This window comes from Xenopus laevis, chromosome 2L, assembly GCF_017654675.1.
Source record: "Xenopus laevis strain J_2021 chromosome 2L, Xenopus_laevis_v10.1, whole genome shotgun sequence".
Lineage (NCBI taxonomy): Eukaryota > Metazoa > Chordata > Amphibia > Anura > Pipidae > Xenopus > Xenopus laevis.
In genome coordinates this window covers 42,224,304-42,240,253 of record NC_054373.1, presented here as the reverse complement: position 1 = coordinate 42,240,253, position 15,950 = coordinate 42,224,304, and the positions used below count along the sequence as shown (strand labels likewise).

Genomic DNA, 15,950 nt, shown 5'->3' with positions numbered 1-15,950 from the left:
TGCTTCTTTGCCCAGTGAAGAATAAGCCCAACCTCATTTATGCCTTACTGCTTCTTGTGCCGCCCTGGTGGTTTATAAATGCTACTGCTGTAGCATTGTCTGATTGGACTTTTATTGCTTGTCCTGATAACTCCCTTTGCCAGTGGGCTAAGGCAAGTCAGATTGCCAGGATCTCCAGTAGGTTGATGTGAAGTCGTTGCTCTATTGGAGTCCATCAGTCCTGTGCTGAGCGTCCATCTAATACTGCTCTCCAGCCGGAGAGACTTGGGTCTGTGGTGAGGAGTCGCCATTGGGGGTCCCTGAGGGGTCTGCCCCGTATCAAGTGACTGGTTTGCATTCACCAGTGCAGAGATGCTCGACCGTACAAGGGTACTTCCCCGACGGAAGGATGAACGTGCTTTCGGTTGGGGCAGCAGAGTCTATTGAAGTGAGAGACTTCTTGGAAGAGAGGTCCGCTGCTGAAAGCTTCATCCAGAGAGAGGGGCGGGCAGCCACCACCAGGGCTGAGGTTCTGCTAATCACCTGGATTGCATCGAGCAAAGCCTTGCATAAGTAGTCTTGGCCTCCTTGATCTGTATTGCCAAATGGGAGAGCTCCTGCCGGGGGACCCCTGTGGCAATTGCTCAGCATAGGGAGTGTGACCATGCTTGGACAACTCTACTTACCCAAGCTGAGGTCAAGACTGGGCAAAGGGAAGTACCAGAGGCAGAGAAAAGAGAGTGTAGCAGCCCCTCTAGCTTCTTGTCCATTGGATCTTTGAAGGAGGCTGCGTCCAGGACTGGCAGGGCTTTGTTCTTAGAAAGACATGACATCCACTGAAGGAGGGGAGGCCCACTTCTCTGTGAGTTCAGGTGGGAAAGGATATGGCCTGAGAAAACGACGATTTGCCTGGAAACGCCTTGTGGCTTGTCCCACTCCTGTTTTGTTTTAGTTGGGTGTGAGAAGGGAAAGAGGGGGAAGATCTACTCCGGCGCTTGAAAAGGCAGGAAGAAGTGCTGCAACTGGTTCTGGGTTCCTCTAGGTGTAGGGTTTCTAGTACTGAAACAATAAGAGAATTGATTGCTTCAGAGGATAGCTTAGGTGAATCCTCCTCCTCTTGGTCTGAACTCTGGGAGAGTTCTCCATCAGAAAGGGGCTGCTCATCCTCAGAGTCTGGAATCAGGGCGGATGGGTTATAAGACTCCTCCTCGCACTCATCCTCAGAGGGAGAAGGGGCTCTGCACTTAAAATTAGGGGAGAGAGACACTTTGGGAATGCCAGAAGCAAGTTGGGACGCCCATTTAGGAGGTGGTGGTGGGCCCTGGGGGAGGGGGTCACGAGCCCGGGCAGATGGGTCCACCTGGGGGGCTTGGCTTACCACAGGACGGGGTCCTGGGGTTTTCAAAACAGCCTCAGGTGGCTTGCAATTGGAGTACAGTGGATCCTTGTGACCAGGTGGCAGACGTTTGCAGCATTTGGCACAAGCTAAAAATTATGCAGAAATCGCCCACTTACCTTTTAGGTGGATCGACCTCTGCCCCTGTCTACCGGCCAGTGAAGCCTCTCTCTGTGAGGAATAAAGAGGGCGTCAATACTGGCTGGTCTGTGCCAGGAGCACATATAGACCTCGGTGACAAACAGGTTGGAAGGTGGACAGTGAAGACAGGCTACTCAGTGTAGATGTCCAGTCCCTCTTCAAATTAAGAAAATAAAACCAAATAAAATTATTCACTCCTGATACAGGAGTAGAGGATGTCCTAACCTCCTGAGTACACAACGAAACTGAGCTGTCTCTGCCTGCAGAGGAGGTGGTATAGCAGGCGGAGGAGGGACTAGTTGTTCTTTATTTTATAGTGTCCTGCCTCCAAGTGGTGCCAGCTATACCCACTGTCCCTGTGTCCCCCAAGCAGACTTGGAGAAACATGGAGGTTATGCTCAAAATTTAACTTTGTTCACTTAACTTGCTAATGTAGATATCCCCTATGGTGATCCAAATTGCACAAAGATGCCTTATCCAGAAAACCCCAGGCCTAAACCACTCTGGATGCTATCTTGCATACCTGTGCCATATTCATCGTAAGATTGTGACAGTTTTCTCTCTTCAAACATATTACCCCATTTATGACCAAAAAAAGATGCTTCGTATTTAATGACTGTAATCATTTGACTTTTTCTTAAGGAAAAACTACAGGCTTGATGGACAAGTTAATATGGGATGATGGATCTCAGCAATAGAATGAGATGCAAATGAGCCCTTGTGTTTTGTTTAAAGCCACACAGTGTGTTCCTATTGTGTCAGTTGGTGGATTTATTATAAAAAAAGGGGGGCTGATAAAATGCTATTAGACTACAAATAAATGAAACTACTGCGTTTGCCATCTGAAAGACTGTTTATTACAATAAAAAACATGAGTTCAAGCAAAATGTACTTGGTGCAGGTGTTACCTTTAAGCCATACATAGACGGACCACTCCTAGTATCTAACCATTGGGCTGCGTGCTGAACAGACAGATACTATAAGAGGAAACTTTCATGGTATAGCCACCTTCCTATTGTTACTCTCATTTGGACCAATAGCTGCGGCTCCTCTTCATTTGCTAATCTGCTAATAAACCATACAATGGCAGAAATGGGGGACCAGCAGTTTTTATTTTCAGACATGTCCAATAAACAGACTAAAATCTATAATACATGGATTTTAGTGAGGTTCATTGGTGGTACATGTATAGTGGGCTGACAGCACTGACTGGAATCCATGTACTATGTATATTGATATATCCATCACCAGATTTATAAAAGCAGCAGGTTTTTTCAGTCTTTCTAGTGATGGAAGCTGCGGTCTCACTTAGGGATGCACCAAATCCAGGATTCGGTTCGGGATTCGGCCTTTTTCAGCAGGATTCGGCCGGATCCTTCTGCCCTGCCAATCCGGAATCCGAATCTGCATTTGCAAATTAGGGGCAGGGAGGGATATCACGTGACTTTTTGTAACAAAACAAGGAAGTAAAAAAATTTCCCCCTTCCCACCCCTAATTTGCATATGCAAATTAGGATTCAGTTCGGTATTCGGCCGAATCTTCCCCAAAGGATTCGGGGGTTCGGCTGAATCCAAAATAGTGGATTCGGTGCATCCCTAGTCTCACTACTGGTTCTAGCTACAGGAAGAGGTCCATATACATAAGGCAGTCAGTAGCTGTATCTATGCGGTGCAATTTTTGGGTTTAATTAAAGAGCAAAACCATAATAAAAGGCAGGTAACTACTGCAGCCCACTTTTTCTGAATTTTGAAGGCAAAACATCATGGTCTATTTAATTATGGCTTATCTGTCTTTTGTTTCTTCTTGCGAGACTTTGTTTTCCTCTTCTTTTTGTGAGCAATCTTCATCAGCTCAGTCTCTGCTTCTTTTCCATTATTTTGTATGATCTCCAGCTCATTGTTTGGCATTTCCACATCACAGGTAGGTGTCGTCTCCTCGGGTATCTCCGGAAGATGGCTGCAAGGGGACAGGTGTCATTATCTGCCATCATAAATATTACTTTTCAACTTTCATTCTTAAATTAAATTAACATACTTTACATTTTGGGAGGGGAACACATCCATATTAAGAGAAGACTCAAATATCTAAATAGACCCCACATGGGGCTTTACAGCTTGGCAAACTGTTTCTTTCTTTCCACTCCAACTGTAGTCATAAGATCTATAAACTGTGTACACTGGAAGGGAAATAATCACTTCTATGGTTGTACTACAAGTGTTTCTATACAAATTTAAATTTTCCATATATTTTGCAATGCAGCATCAGAGACACAAGCCCTATAAAGCAGCATCATGTATGCAAGTTTCCCATTCCCATTAGAACCTTGGTTTCCTATTCCATTTATGCTGGTGGTTTTTCTTTTGTGACAGGGCTACTTTACATGCACTATTCCTTTGTATCTCTTTCTCTACCTCAGTATATACTGAATAGACAAGTACCTCTCATTCACTTTCTTCTTTCGCTGAAAAACAGCAACAAAGAAGCCATTGGTAAGAGTGTCTGATAGAGTAGCACGCAAGCAGCAACTGGAGCCTGGGAAGATGTTGAGTCCATGCATGGGCCATGATGGGAGAGCATCTATCAAACTGCAAGAGAGAAAAAGGAAACATAAATTAAGTAAGAAAAGACAAAAAATATTAAGAGAATAAAGTTTGCATAAGAAATAGCAAGCTATTAATTCTCATTTGTACCTGAAATGTGGGTGCTGCTCCAGGACGTCCCTTACCACCTCCTCATTCTCCTGTTGGTGGATGGAGCAGGTGGAGTAGACAACCCGCTGCACATTTGGGAAACTAAGGGCATGGGACAAAGCGCGGCGCTGGAAACCTGACAACGCCTCCAGCCTCTCAGACTTTGCCGACTCTTCCTTATCTGCCAGGATCCTCATTTGGTCAGGAATTCCTTAGGAAAAGATAACGTTATCAAAAGAAACAATGTTGCAAACGATCTCCAAGCATTTCCATTTGCAGTATGCTTTATAATCATTTACATAACTGTATATTCTTGAGGAAGCTTTTGGTCTTTACACAACATTTGTGATCTTTATTTAGGTTATTTTTTCCTTGTAGCTTAGAGCAAATACATACCCCTTGCCTTGCATTGTGATCATCATATAGCACAGAGTATCAGCTATCTCAAGGTGCACTCATCTACTGTACTTTGATTCACTAAATTTACTATACAACATAGTCAAGTTCAAAACTATTTTAATCCCTATGGTGCATTGCATCATGCAAATGTTATGCTGGAATTTGGGAACTCCCACATTACTTTGTATTTATAGGTAAATAAGAATTAAATGCCTCTTAAAAGTGTTTTGATTTATTGCTTCTATTTACTCGGAAATTTGCACAGTTTCCCCACCTTGACTTACCAGATCCACTGCATGATGGGTCCACCAAGATATGGCCGACTTTCTGGTATTTGGGGTCCTCTGGACTGACTGTCAAGAAGTCCTGATTGGCAAGCTCCTGGCAAATTACTCCAGCTCGCAAAAGCAACGTGCTCATTGTGGCCAAGCGCTTGGTATCCAGATCGAATGCAAATACTTTTCTGGATGAAGGATGACAGGATGTATTCACTGTTTATATTTGTACTTCTCTAATTATGCATTTTATTAAAAGTATATGAATAGCGACAGAGCTTAAAGTTATTATTAATTCCCTGACAATTTCCAACAACTAAATGATGTAATCAAGATGTATTTTGTCAGCTCGATGTTCATAACATGATTCCCAGGAAGATTGAAGCAAATGCACACCCTAAAAAACCCAAACATCTTCACATGGTGCTCAATGATAGAGGATACAGCAACCTCCAGCTTATGAGAAAACTCCCTGGCACACAAGACATGCCAGTCAAGTCAAGTGGATTTTATTGTCATATAAGACATATACAGTAATAGAGTACATAGTAGAAACGAAATAACGTTACTCCAGAACCCATGGTGCTATATATAAGACTATACTGGGTGCATCAAGTGAGAGTTATTGAAGTGAACAACCCTAGGTACACAGTCCCGCTGGGCAAGGTAGACATAAAATTTATGTAACGTATTTCAGAGGTTTGTGCAGTTCCCTGTGAATATATTCAGTTCAGTCCTTTGGAGTTGAGATGCCTGATGGCTTGTGGAAAAAAGCAGTTGCACAATTCAGCAAGCGAATACTGCGGTATCTTTTACCGGGTGGCAGGAGGGTAAAGAGATTGTGTGCAGGGTGGGTGCCATTCCTGACAATGCGGATAGCCTTCTGGGTAAAATACCCATAATGGCGGGGAGGCCCCAATGATTTTCCACTGTCTTCACCACCTGCTGCAGGATCTTTCAATCCAATACAGAACAGTTTCCATACCAGGTAGGGATACAGCAGCATAAAATGCGTTCAATAGAACTTCTGTAAAAGATAGTGAGGATAGATGGTGGAAGGTAGGCTTTTTTCAGTTTTCGCAGAAAGTAGAGACGCTGCTGTGCCTTCACTATAGAGCTGGTAAGGGTCCAGGAGAGGTTCTCCGCCAGATGTATCCCAAGGAATTTGGTACTCTTGACTCACCAGAATATTGTCAATGTATAGTGGAGAACGATAACCAAATGTTCTCCTGAAGTCAACAACTATTTTCTTTGTTTTGTTCATATTCATAGACAAATGGTTAACTTTGTACCAGTCCATTAGCCACTTCACCTCTTGTCTATACGCTAACTCGTTGTTCTTGCTGATAAGACCCACCACGGTTGTATCATCAGCAAACTCGATGATGTGATTCGACCCATGCCTTGCCACGCAGTCATGGGTCAGCAATGTGAACAACAGTGGACTAAGCACACAGCCTTGGGGGGGGCCCGTGCTCAGTGTGATGTTGCTGGAGATGTTTTTTCCCATTCGGGCTACCTGAGGTCTCTAGGTCAGGAGGTCCAGGATCCAGTTACAGATAGAGATGTTCAGGCCCAACATCCTCAGCTTAACACTCAACTGCTGAGGAATGATTGTATTGAATGCTGAGCTAAAGTCTATGAACAGCATTCGTACATACGTGTCTTTATTGTCTAGGTGAGTAAGTGGCAAGTGCAGAGTCGTGGCAATGGCATCATCCGTTGAGCGGTAGGCGAACTGCAGTGGGTCCAGAGATGGTGAGAGCAGGCCTTTGATGTGTCTCATGACCAGCCTCTCGAAGCACTTCATTATGGTGGATGTTAGTGCAATGGAACGATAGTCGTTGACGTGCGTTCGCAGGGCAAGTCCTTGCAGTTTTAATAATTCGAAAGTGCAACGTTTCAGGGACACGTCCCTTTGTCAAAAATTATTGAAACTTGCTTGCCCTGCGACGCATGTCATGTGCCAGTGAATTTTCTCATATGTCCATAACATGATGCCAAACAGCCTACTGTCTATATGCTGCTTTACAGCACTTACCCCTTGTTCTGTATTATTGCCGACAACTGGCTTGTTTTGTTTCCAGGAGCAGCACAGGCATCAATCACATGGGAACCCACTGGAGGGTCCAGGAGCAGTGCTGGGAGACAACTAGCCTAAGGAAAGACACACCAGTTAATAAAAATACTTTGGTTTAAGGCAAAGCTCCTGTGAGGTAAGAGCCAAAACACAAGTCTCACCTTGTCCTGAAGTATGATATGACCCGCTGTGTATAAAGAGTCCTTGTGCAGGTCTGTACCAGGAGGGAAGGCCAATAGATCTGGGACATGCAGGTCTTGCAGAAATCGCTTTCCTTTCTTTTGACCAAGCTCTGCCAACTCCTCAATACTGCAAGAGAATTATTTCCAGAAGAACTAAAGCTACTGCTGCACCATCAAAATATTCAGAAAACAGGAATTTTTACTTAGTGGTCACATGTTGTCTTACCAGCTTAGTACGGTCTCGGTTTGGGCAAAAGTAACTGCCAAAGCAAAGTTGTCCATTCTGTGTACCATGCTTCCTCTTCCCAAAGTGTGCACAGCTGCCAAGAGGTGTTCAGTCTGTGACTAATTATCCACTTCAATGTTAACAAGCCTCTCCTTCCAGCCCAACTCACATACATTTTTCCTGATTTTATAATACTACAGATGTTCATCTGTGTAGCCTATTTACAAAATGCAAATGCACTAGCACTACCATTTCTCATCCTGTTATCTGTATGTGTTAGGGGAGGAGAGGTGCACTATAACATTAGCAATAACTGCAGCCTTACATCCAAGCACTATAGTGCATAGTTTTATTCGTTTCTATTTTATGTAAATTACAAATATACTACATGCAGCAGTACGTAGTAGTAAATATCAGACAATCGTTTATATAAATTTCTAATGAATGAAGGGTCTTGATGGTTTGTAGATGTAATTCTGGAGATACCCTATTCTATACCCTATAATATTATGCACCGAATCCAGGATTCGGTTAGGGATTCGGCCTTTTTCAGCAAGACTCGGCCGAATCCTTCTGCCCGGCCAAACCAAATCCGATTCCTAGATTGCATATGCAAATTAGGGGCGGGGAGGGAAATCACATGACTTTTAGTCACAAAACTAGGAAGTTAAAATGTTTTCCCCTTCCCACCCCTTATTTGCATATGCACATTAGAATTCGGATTCGGTATTCGTCCGAATCTTTCGTGAAGGATTCGGGTGGTTCAGCCGAATCCAAAATAGTGGATTCGGTGCATCCCTATTTGCAAGATATGTGGGGTATTTTATACAGCAGAAGTTATTTTCACAGGGTTTATTACACTATGCATGCTACAATCTGGCCATTAGCTTTAACTATTGAGAATAAATATTTATATTAAGAACATAATTATATTACGTTTAAATCTGTCCAGCACCTACAAAGACTTGGCAAAAAAACAATGATAAACATAGGTCTTTGCTGAATATTGCACCAGCCCAGGGTATATTTTTGACTGCACCGCAATGCCATATTATAAAGGGACCTTGTCACTTCTGGCAGTCCTGGACAGAGTGCATTTGTAGTATAGTGAAAAAAATCACTAGCCAGGGTTTAAGGGTTAGCAACTATAATCACTGTATTGTATCTTACAAATTAGCAGCACTCGAGATTCATTCTTTCCTTGTCTTTTAATATGCATACTCAGGCTTTGTTATGATGCCACCTAGTGACCAAAGTCATATGTGCACATATTAAATTTCCTTTTACGAAATACTCCTATTATACATCCTTATGCGTATTCCTCCTACCCTTCATTTGCAGTCCCTGTCACTTAAAAGATTAGGAAGGGAAATATATATTTAAAACTCCAACATTTCTTCACTTAACCCCTCAACCTTGATCGTGTGTGTGTGTGTGTGTGAGTTTATTACTTGTCTTCCTGCAAACAGCCTTGACCTTTCAGAAGCAATTGATCATCTCACCATACTTCTCACGGTTATGGTGTAATTTTTCAGTGAACTTAATTCGGATTTATTCAGCACCTAGCTAACACAGCTACTCCAGTCTAATCTATTATATGCAATTATTGTTTTATAACAAGTTTCAAATCACATTTCCATTCCAAGTGATATATTTCCTTTAAGTGCTAATTCATAGAATTGTGTCTGCATGAACTTATGACCAGGACTACAGTATAAAGCACATGAAAGCTAGCAAGATAAGTCACTGTAAACCAAAGAACAACACTATCCTCTGTTTCAGTGTAACTTACCTGCGTGCTTTGCCCAAGTACGTGTAACCACGGCGTTTAAAGTAAGCAATCACATCACTCATGCAGGTCTTAATTGTGTTCACACGAACATAGCGTGGTAGAGCAGGGCCTACAAACAAATGGTTTGAGAACAGGTCACTGGAAACACCACCAAATAAATATTTATTGTTCTACTCTCTGTCCCTGGTACTTACCCACAGCTGCACCCCTAAGAGAGACCACCAAATCCTCATTGCTGCTGACCTTCTTTTTCACCTTCAGCCGTGCCAACTCAGCCTGCAGTCGTGCCTTATGGCTAAGGATCACGGCTTTCCATCGTCCACCACACTGTAGTCCCTTTCCAAACAGAAGGTCATATACTAGAACCTGTCGATGATGTAAAATGCAAAAAATATTTATATGTCATAAAATGAAACCCACACAGTAAAAGTTATCCAGTTTATATTGTATTTTTTAATTGATATGGGAAGCTGGAAAGAGGCAGAAAGCAGCAAATAATTCATAAAAATATAAAATAAATGACCAGTTGAAATGTTACTAAGAACTGCTTATTATATAACACACTACATATTAACTTGAAGGTAAACAAGTCCTTTAATAAGTATATTGTACTAATGTATAGTTCTTCAACATCAGTAAATCCCCCAAAAGGAAATGACACACTATTCTTACCGTAGCCAAGCTGAGAGGAAATTTCTTAGTCCCACGTAACAACTCTGAGCTTGTTATTATGTCCTCAAGTGCTGACGCATATCTCAAAGTCTCACATACAAGTGCATACAGCCGCCGTACATTCTGGAGAAATACCAAGAAATAATATTGCAGTAATTTGTTAGAAAACCTTACACTTGTAAATATACATCTTGTGGTTGCTAGTTACTTACTAATATTTCACTAAAATATTTAATAGTAATAAAAGGCTTTAAAAAGGGACATCAAGCACTGCATGAATATATCCAATTAATGTGATGATTTGCTTTATAGAATATAAATATAAAATGAATATATATATATATATATATATATATATATATATATATATTTATATTTCCAGCTGTGGTGCACTCCAATCAAGCGTTCTATTGATGCCTGGGTGCTGTCAAATGTATTGTAGATAGTAGTTCCCCAAGATTGACGCACTCCAGGGCTTCATAATGCAGTTTAGAAAAGAAAATTTATTGTCAACGTTTCAGTCCCGTTCTGGGCCTTTCTCAAGACATTACAAACAGATAGTGCTTCCCCCATAGTTTAAAAGCCAGAAATGGCGCCAAAAAAGCTTTTTTGACGTCACCAGTGATGTGAATACAGTGTCCAAAACATATATCCCTTCAGCTTCCTGGACGGGACTGAAGGCTTTCATTAGCCTGTGAGAAATGTATATACAGGTTTGCTGTGGGTTTGTCTCCTATCACGGTGATCACTGGGGATATATCTATATATATCCCCAGTATATATATATCTATATCTCTCTCTCTCTCTATCTCTATCTATATATATATATTTTACATTCTTGAGAAAGGCCCTAATGTGGGCCGAAACGTTGGATATGCATTAAGAATAAAAACACAATTTATTCATTAAGCATGGAGTGCGGATCCTTCTGATGAATATATATACTTAATCAGTTTGGTCCGCACACGCTCTCCTTTTCCTAATTAAACATTAATTAGCGGGTGCTGTGCACAAATTGGAAAGTTTAAAAAGCAGCATTACAGCACATCAACATTTCGGTTCATGGTCTAGAATCAATCAATCTCTCTCTCTCTCCCTAAATGTAACTGAAGGAGAAGACCATAGGTCACCTAACCAATGGGCGTGTTGGGTTGTAGCAAAAGCTGGTCCGCAAGCTAAGAGCGATTTAGCGGTTAAAATTAATACCAAATGGCACGTGCAGCTGGCAGGCAGTGTAACCCACTGGATTTTAAGACAGCTTGCCAGCATTTATTATCATACTGCAGGGACAATGCCCCACTCACCCAAATCATAGTTGAACTACAACTTCTATTCAGTTGGGGAGATGAGCCGCTACCATGGGGTGTTCTGTTCCAATCTCACACATATTATTGTCAGTTGTGAACATAAACAGAGTACGATAAGCTACACAGAGAGGTACGGTTATCTTTATATGGAGGGTATATAACTGCCGCACAATGACACTTAACCAGCAGCCCAGTGAGATTAGGCTGCTGTATGCACAAAGGAGAACTCCCTTGTATACATTAATACAAAGCAAAGTACCAAAGCATACTTTGGGGAAGTCTCACAAGTAATTATTGTATTTATTTGCAAGTAATAAAAAAAAAAAATGCCTTGTGCTACACACAGAGCATTGCCTTAAAAACATAGAGAGGTTATAATTACGATTAAAAAAAAAAATCTTTCCTGGAAAATATCTTTCCAAGAAAGATCATTAGTTTCATTACACACGTGTAGAACTGAATTATCATATATACAGGTACAAACAATAGAATTCTACCTGTTACTGACAATTCAGCATTACAGGTGGCCATAGACACGCAGATAATATTGTACAAAACAAATTTTTGTACGATATTCGGTATGTGTATGGAGGAAGATGAGCTGCCCAATATTGGCAGAAGACTTGGATATTGGTCAGCTCGTCGATCGGCCAGAAAATGTTCGGACATTGTTAGTGCTGAATCGTCAGATACAGGTAGAATACTATTGTTTCTACCTGTATATCTGACAATTCAGCTCTACACGTATGTATTGAAACAAATGATATTTTCCAGGAAAGATTGTAATTGTAACATCTATGGCCACCTTTACAATGGCCGATCTTCGAATGCCTTCAAAGGTGCCCGATCAAAGTTTCGCCAGCCGGCCAAAATAGAAAGTCATCTCCCACCATACATACAACGAATATCGTACAAAAATGTGTCTCATATGATAATATTGGTGTGTGTATTGCCACCTTTAAGATGGCCATAAATGTAACAATTACGATCTTTACTGGATAAGATCGTTTGTTTCAATACATATGTGGAGAGTGGATTCATCAGATATACAGGTACAAACAATAGAATTCAACTTGTATCAGATGATTCAAAGGCACCCGATAAAAAATTTCCTGCCCATCCCGATCAACTGATATGCAAGTCTTCTGCCAATAGTGGTCAGCTCATTTAGCCCCATACCACACCGAATATCGTATACGAAAATTCTTTACGTACATTATTGGTGCGTCTATGGCCACCTTTACCCACCACATAAGGTATTAAAAACGGAGACATGCAAATGCCCAATCGATATCTGTCCAATATTTGACAAGATACTATTCAGGGCATGGCCCTCTGAAGCCACTAAAAAGCTGCTGAACTGGAGGAATGAATGTGCAGCTTTTATAGGCCTGTATACTGCCACCTTGAATAAGCCAACTTTTGTGATGCAAAACGTATTAGTTCATTTTATATAGAAATGCAACAAGCCATTAGCGCCTCATTACGAATTACTTCTGATTTATGCTGAAAAAGCACAGGACAGGACGTAGATTCTACTGAACAGAAGTAAAGGTTACAATGTGGCATTTTTCTAATATAATAAATGTACTATAATGAATATAGGAATTAATGTACCCTCCATTGTCGGACTGGGATACCAGGGGCCCACCAACACACCTTAGACGATGGGCCCTCTCTCCGTACTATTACATAGTAACACAGTAAGTAAGGTTGTAAAAAGACACACGTCCATCAAGTTCAACCTTTTTGTTTTGTTTTTTTAATCTGCCTGCTAGTTGATCCAGAGGAAGGCAAAAAAAAACATCTTAAGCCTCTCCAATTTGCCTCAGAGGGGGAAAAAAATCCTTCCTGACTCCAAAATGGCAATCGGACTAGTCCCTGGATCAACTTGTACTATGAGCTATCTCCCATAACCCTGTATTCCCTCACTTGGTAAAAAGACATCCAACCCCTTCTTAAAGCTATCTAATGTATCAGCCTGTACAACTGATTCAGGGAGAGAATTCCACATCTTCTCAGCTCTCACTGTAAAAAGAAAACCCTTCCGAATATTTAGGCGGAACCTATTTTCTTCTAATCGGAATGGGTGACCTTGTGTCAGCTGGAAAGACCTACTGGTAAATAAAGCATTGGAGAGATGATTATATGATCCCCTTATATATTTCTACATACTTACCTCATAATAAAAAGCCATCATATTTGTCTGACATGATCTATCCTTCATAAAGCCATGCTGATTGCTGCTCATAATGCCATTCACTAGGACACAATTTTGAATGTGATCCCTTAACAAGCCTTCATATAATTTGCCCACCACCGATGTCAAATTTACTGGCCTATAATTGCCAGGCTGAGATCGTAATCCCTTTTTAAATATTGGAATAACATCAGCTTTTCTCCAATCCGTAGGCACCATACCACCCAACATTTTGGAAGTAAAAAGAGGGACATTTTTTTGACCACACCCCTTTCTGTGGCCACACCTTCTAATTACCATGTTTGTTTTACAAAATTTGGCAGGTTATGAAAGTTTGAAAATATTTCTCCTTATCTAAACTGTGTTTTTGTGTCTAAAAATTGTTACAAAGTATCTTATTTGCACCTGTTAGCTGTTCTGGATTCTCTGCTAAAAGCCAATTAAGTGAGAAACTTTGTTTCTTTTTCTGGCTGTTCAGTGCATAGAAAAGAGGGACTTTCCAGTACAAATGAGGGACTGCGGGTTGAGCTGTCAAAAGAGGGACTGTCCCTCCAAAAAAGGGACAGTTGGGAGGTATGCCATACCAGATGAAAGCAAATGGGAGAAAATCAGAAATAGGGGTTGGTCTAGAACTGAACTAAGCTCTCTTAGAACCCGGGGTGTATGCCATCAGGCCCTGGAGCCTTGTTTACATTAATTTAATTATTCTTCCTCTTCTCCTCACTCAACCTCTAGTATCCTTTTCTTTACAGAGTTTAATCTATTATTCAATCTATTTATTGTCATAGAAATAGGGAATTTTCATGAAATAGGTGAAATGTTTAGCAACGTGGGGGTCCACTGACACCTGGGCCCACCACCGGGAGTTTTCCTGGTCTCCCTGTGGGCCAGTTGGACACTGCAGCTGTAGACTCAACCCACCTTAAAACCACTATCATACACAAGAGTTTTCACTGCCCCTTCCTTGCGCTGAAGCTTCTCCAAGATACCAGCCGCTGCCTGATACACAGCCATGCTTCTCCAAGTCCCGGATGTAGGTCATTACACTTTTGTCAACAGTCAATAAAGTTTGCTTTGGGGAAAAAAAAAAATAACATTCGCGACCCTTATACGTACAACGCACTCAAGCTTTATTAGTGGGAGGGGTAGAGAGAGAGGCATTGCGTAACAGATTATCTAGCGGAACCAATCGCAAAAGGTCAGGAGGGAGGGGTTTAATGTCTTACTGCCTATAGGAAAATGGTATTAAAATAAGGCGGGCGTAACCCTTCGGTAACCATGTTCATGGTTGTGTGAGCAAGTGGAAAGGGGAGGAGTAAGCCGGCGGCGGAAGGGAATCTCCCGCCATTTTTCAATCCCTTCTTTCTCTTTTTGTGTGCTTTACCAGAGCGGGAAACCGGTTGGGGACTGCAAGTGACAGGCGGGACTATCATCCCACGAGAAGCCCGGCCTGAAGCTCAGGACAGCTATCGCTGTCTCCACACCCGCGCAGCCTCTCGCCTTGTTCCCGGGATGGCGCCGCTGCTGGGCCGCAGGCCTTTCCCTTTGGTGAAGCCGCTGAGCGAAGCAGCAACAGGCGAAGGCGAGGAGGAAGTGTACATGATAGAGCACAGCAAGGAAGCCTTCCGGAGCCGAGAGTATCCTTTCATTCATTGCCAGTGACCCCGGAGATGTGTCTTCCAAGTTCTAGGGGCGCGTCTCCGTCCCATAAAGGCTGCTGGGAGAATAGAGTCGGGCGCGTCATTTTATGCTGGAGAAGGTTTGGCGCTCGTAGTGGTGCCGTCAGGAAAGTGATCTCTATTGTGAGCGCGGAACTCGTCGTCGGCCATAGTGGGAGTTCTATTTAAAGGGATACTGCTCCTTTTAACTTTTAGGATCTTCTTCAGTGCCCTCTAATGTTTTCAGTTGGTCTTACATTTTTTTTAGCATCGTTTCTGAACTGTATGGTGGACTCTCATCCCTTTTGTCTAGATTTCAGTTTACAACAAAAGTCTTATCGTTCTATTTTATTCTATTCACTCAAACTGCTGCCTGGTTGCTAGGTTTCGCGGGACCCTAGCAACCAGATCATTGCTGAACTACTCAACAAGAGAGCTGTTGGGAAGTTCATTCCAAAGCCAGAATTCCTGTTGTTTATTGTCTTAGAATATTTCTGTTTTAATTATATACACATATCAGTAACCTAAACCCGCTGGAGAGCCTCCCTCTGGCTGAGGCCTGGTTTATCCTGCTACGTGAGCTGCCATACAGTGTTCTTAGAAACAAGCCAGGTGACTGCAGCTAGTTCTGTGCACTGTTTCCCCTTTGTGGGATCACTTAGCAGTGCTTCCAACTGTTCCTAGGAAAAAAATGTAATGTTAGTTGTAGTTGGTCAACTACATCTCCAGATGTGAGCAGCTGTACTTTGAGAAGCTTGAGGGTCACAGGCTGTACGTCTCTGTCCTGTAGTCTTTTGTTTCTTGCGTGTGGGTAATTGTCACGAGAGGAGGCGTGGTTATGCATACAAAAAAAGCAAGCAAGGTTGTTCTCTGGCTTAAGTTTGTCTGACGCTGAAAATTAAAACGAGTGGCTGCATCGGCTCTGGCAGCCAGGGGTTTTCTTGCCAGGCAG

At 42.1% G+C, this 15,950-nt stretch overlaps 2 protein-coding genes across 3 annotated transcripts in view; one reads left to right on the top strand and one right to left on the bottom strand.

The window, feature by feature from the left end:
- Nucleotides 1–2,350: 2,350 nt before the first annotated feature.
- On the bottom strand, nucleotides 2,351–14,430 carry nsun5.L (NOP2/Sun RNA methyltransferase 5 L homeolog). The gene is made up of 10 exons (XM_018246194.2): nucleotides 14,262–14,430; nucleotides 9,834–9,956; nucleotides 9,356–9,527; nucleotides 9,162–9,270; nucleotides 7,123–7,270; nucleotides 6,923–7,038; nucleotides 4,891–5,069; nucleotides 4,208–4,418; nucleotides 3,956–4,102; nucleotides 2,351–3,473 (listed from the first exon to the last, which is right to left on the bottom strand). The coding sequence occupies exons 1-10, from the start codon at nucleotides 14,352–14,354 to the stop codon at nucleotides 3,293–3,295; spliced, it is 1,479 nt and encodes a 492-aa protein (XP_018101683.1). The 5' UTR covers nucleotides 14,355–14,430; the 3' UTR covers nucleotides 2,351–3,292.
- Nucleotides 14,431–14,595: 165 nt separating this feature from the next.
- The window catches only part of baz1b.L (bromodomain adjacent to zinc finger domain 1B L homeolog), a 42,323-nt gene continuing 40,968 nt past the window's right edge, over nucleotides 14,596–15,950 (top strand). For both annotated transcript variants that reach the window (XR_001934357.2, XM_018246193.2), the window contains exon 1: nucleotides 14,596–14,977. Coding sequence is in view for 1 of the 2 variants with exons in the window: in XM_018246193.2 (XP_018101682.1) it covers nucleotides 14,853–14,977 (125 nt within the window). In the remaining variant the exon portion in view is untranslated. The remainder of the gene's footprint in view (nucleotides 14,978–15,950) is intronic.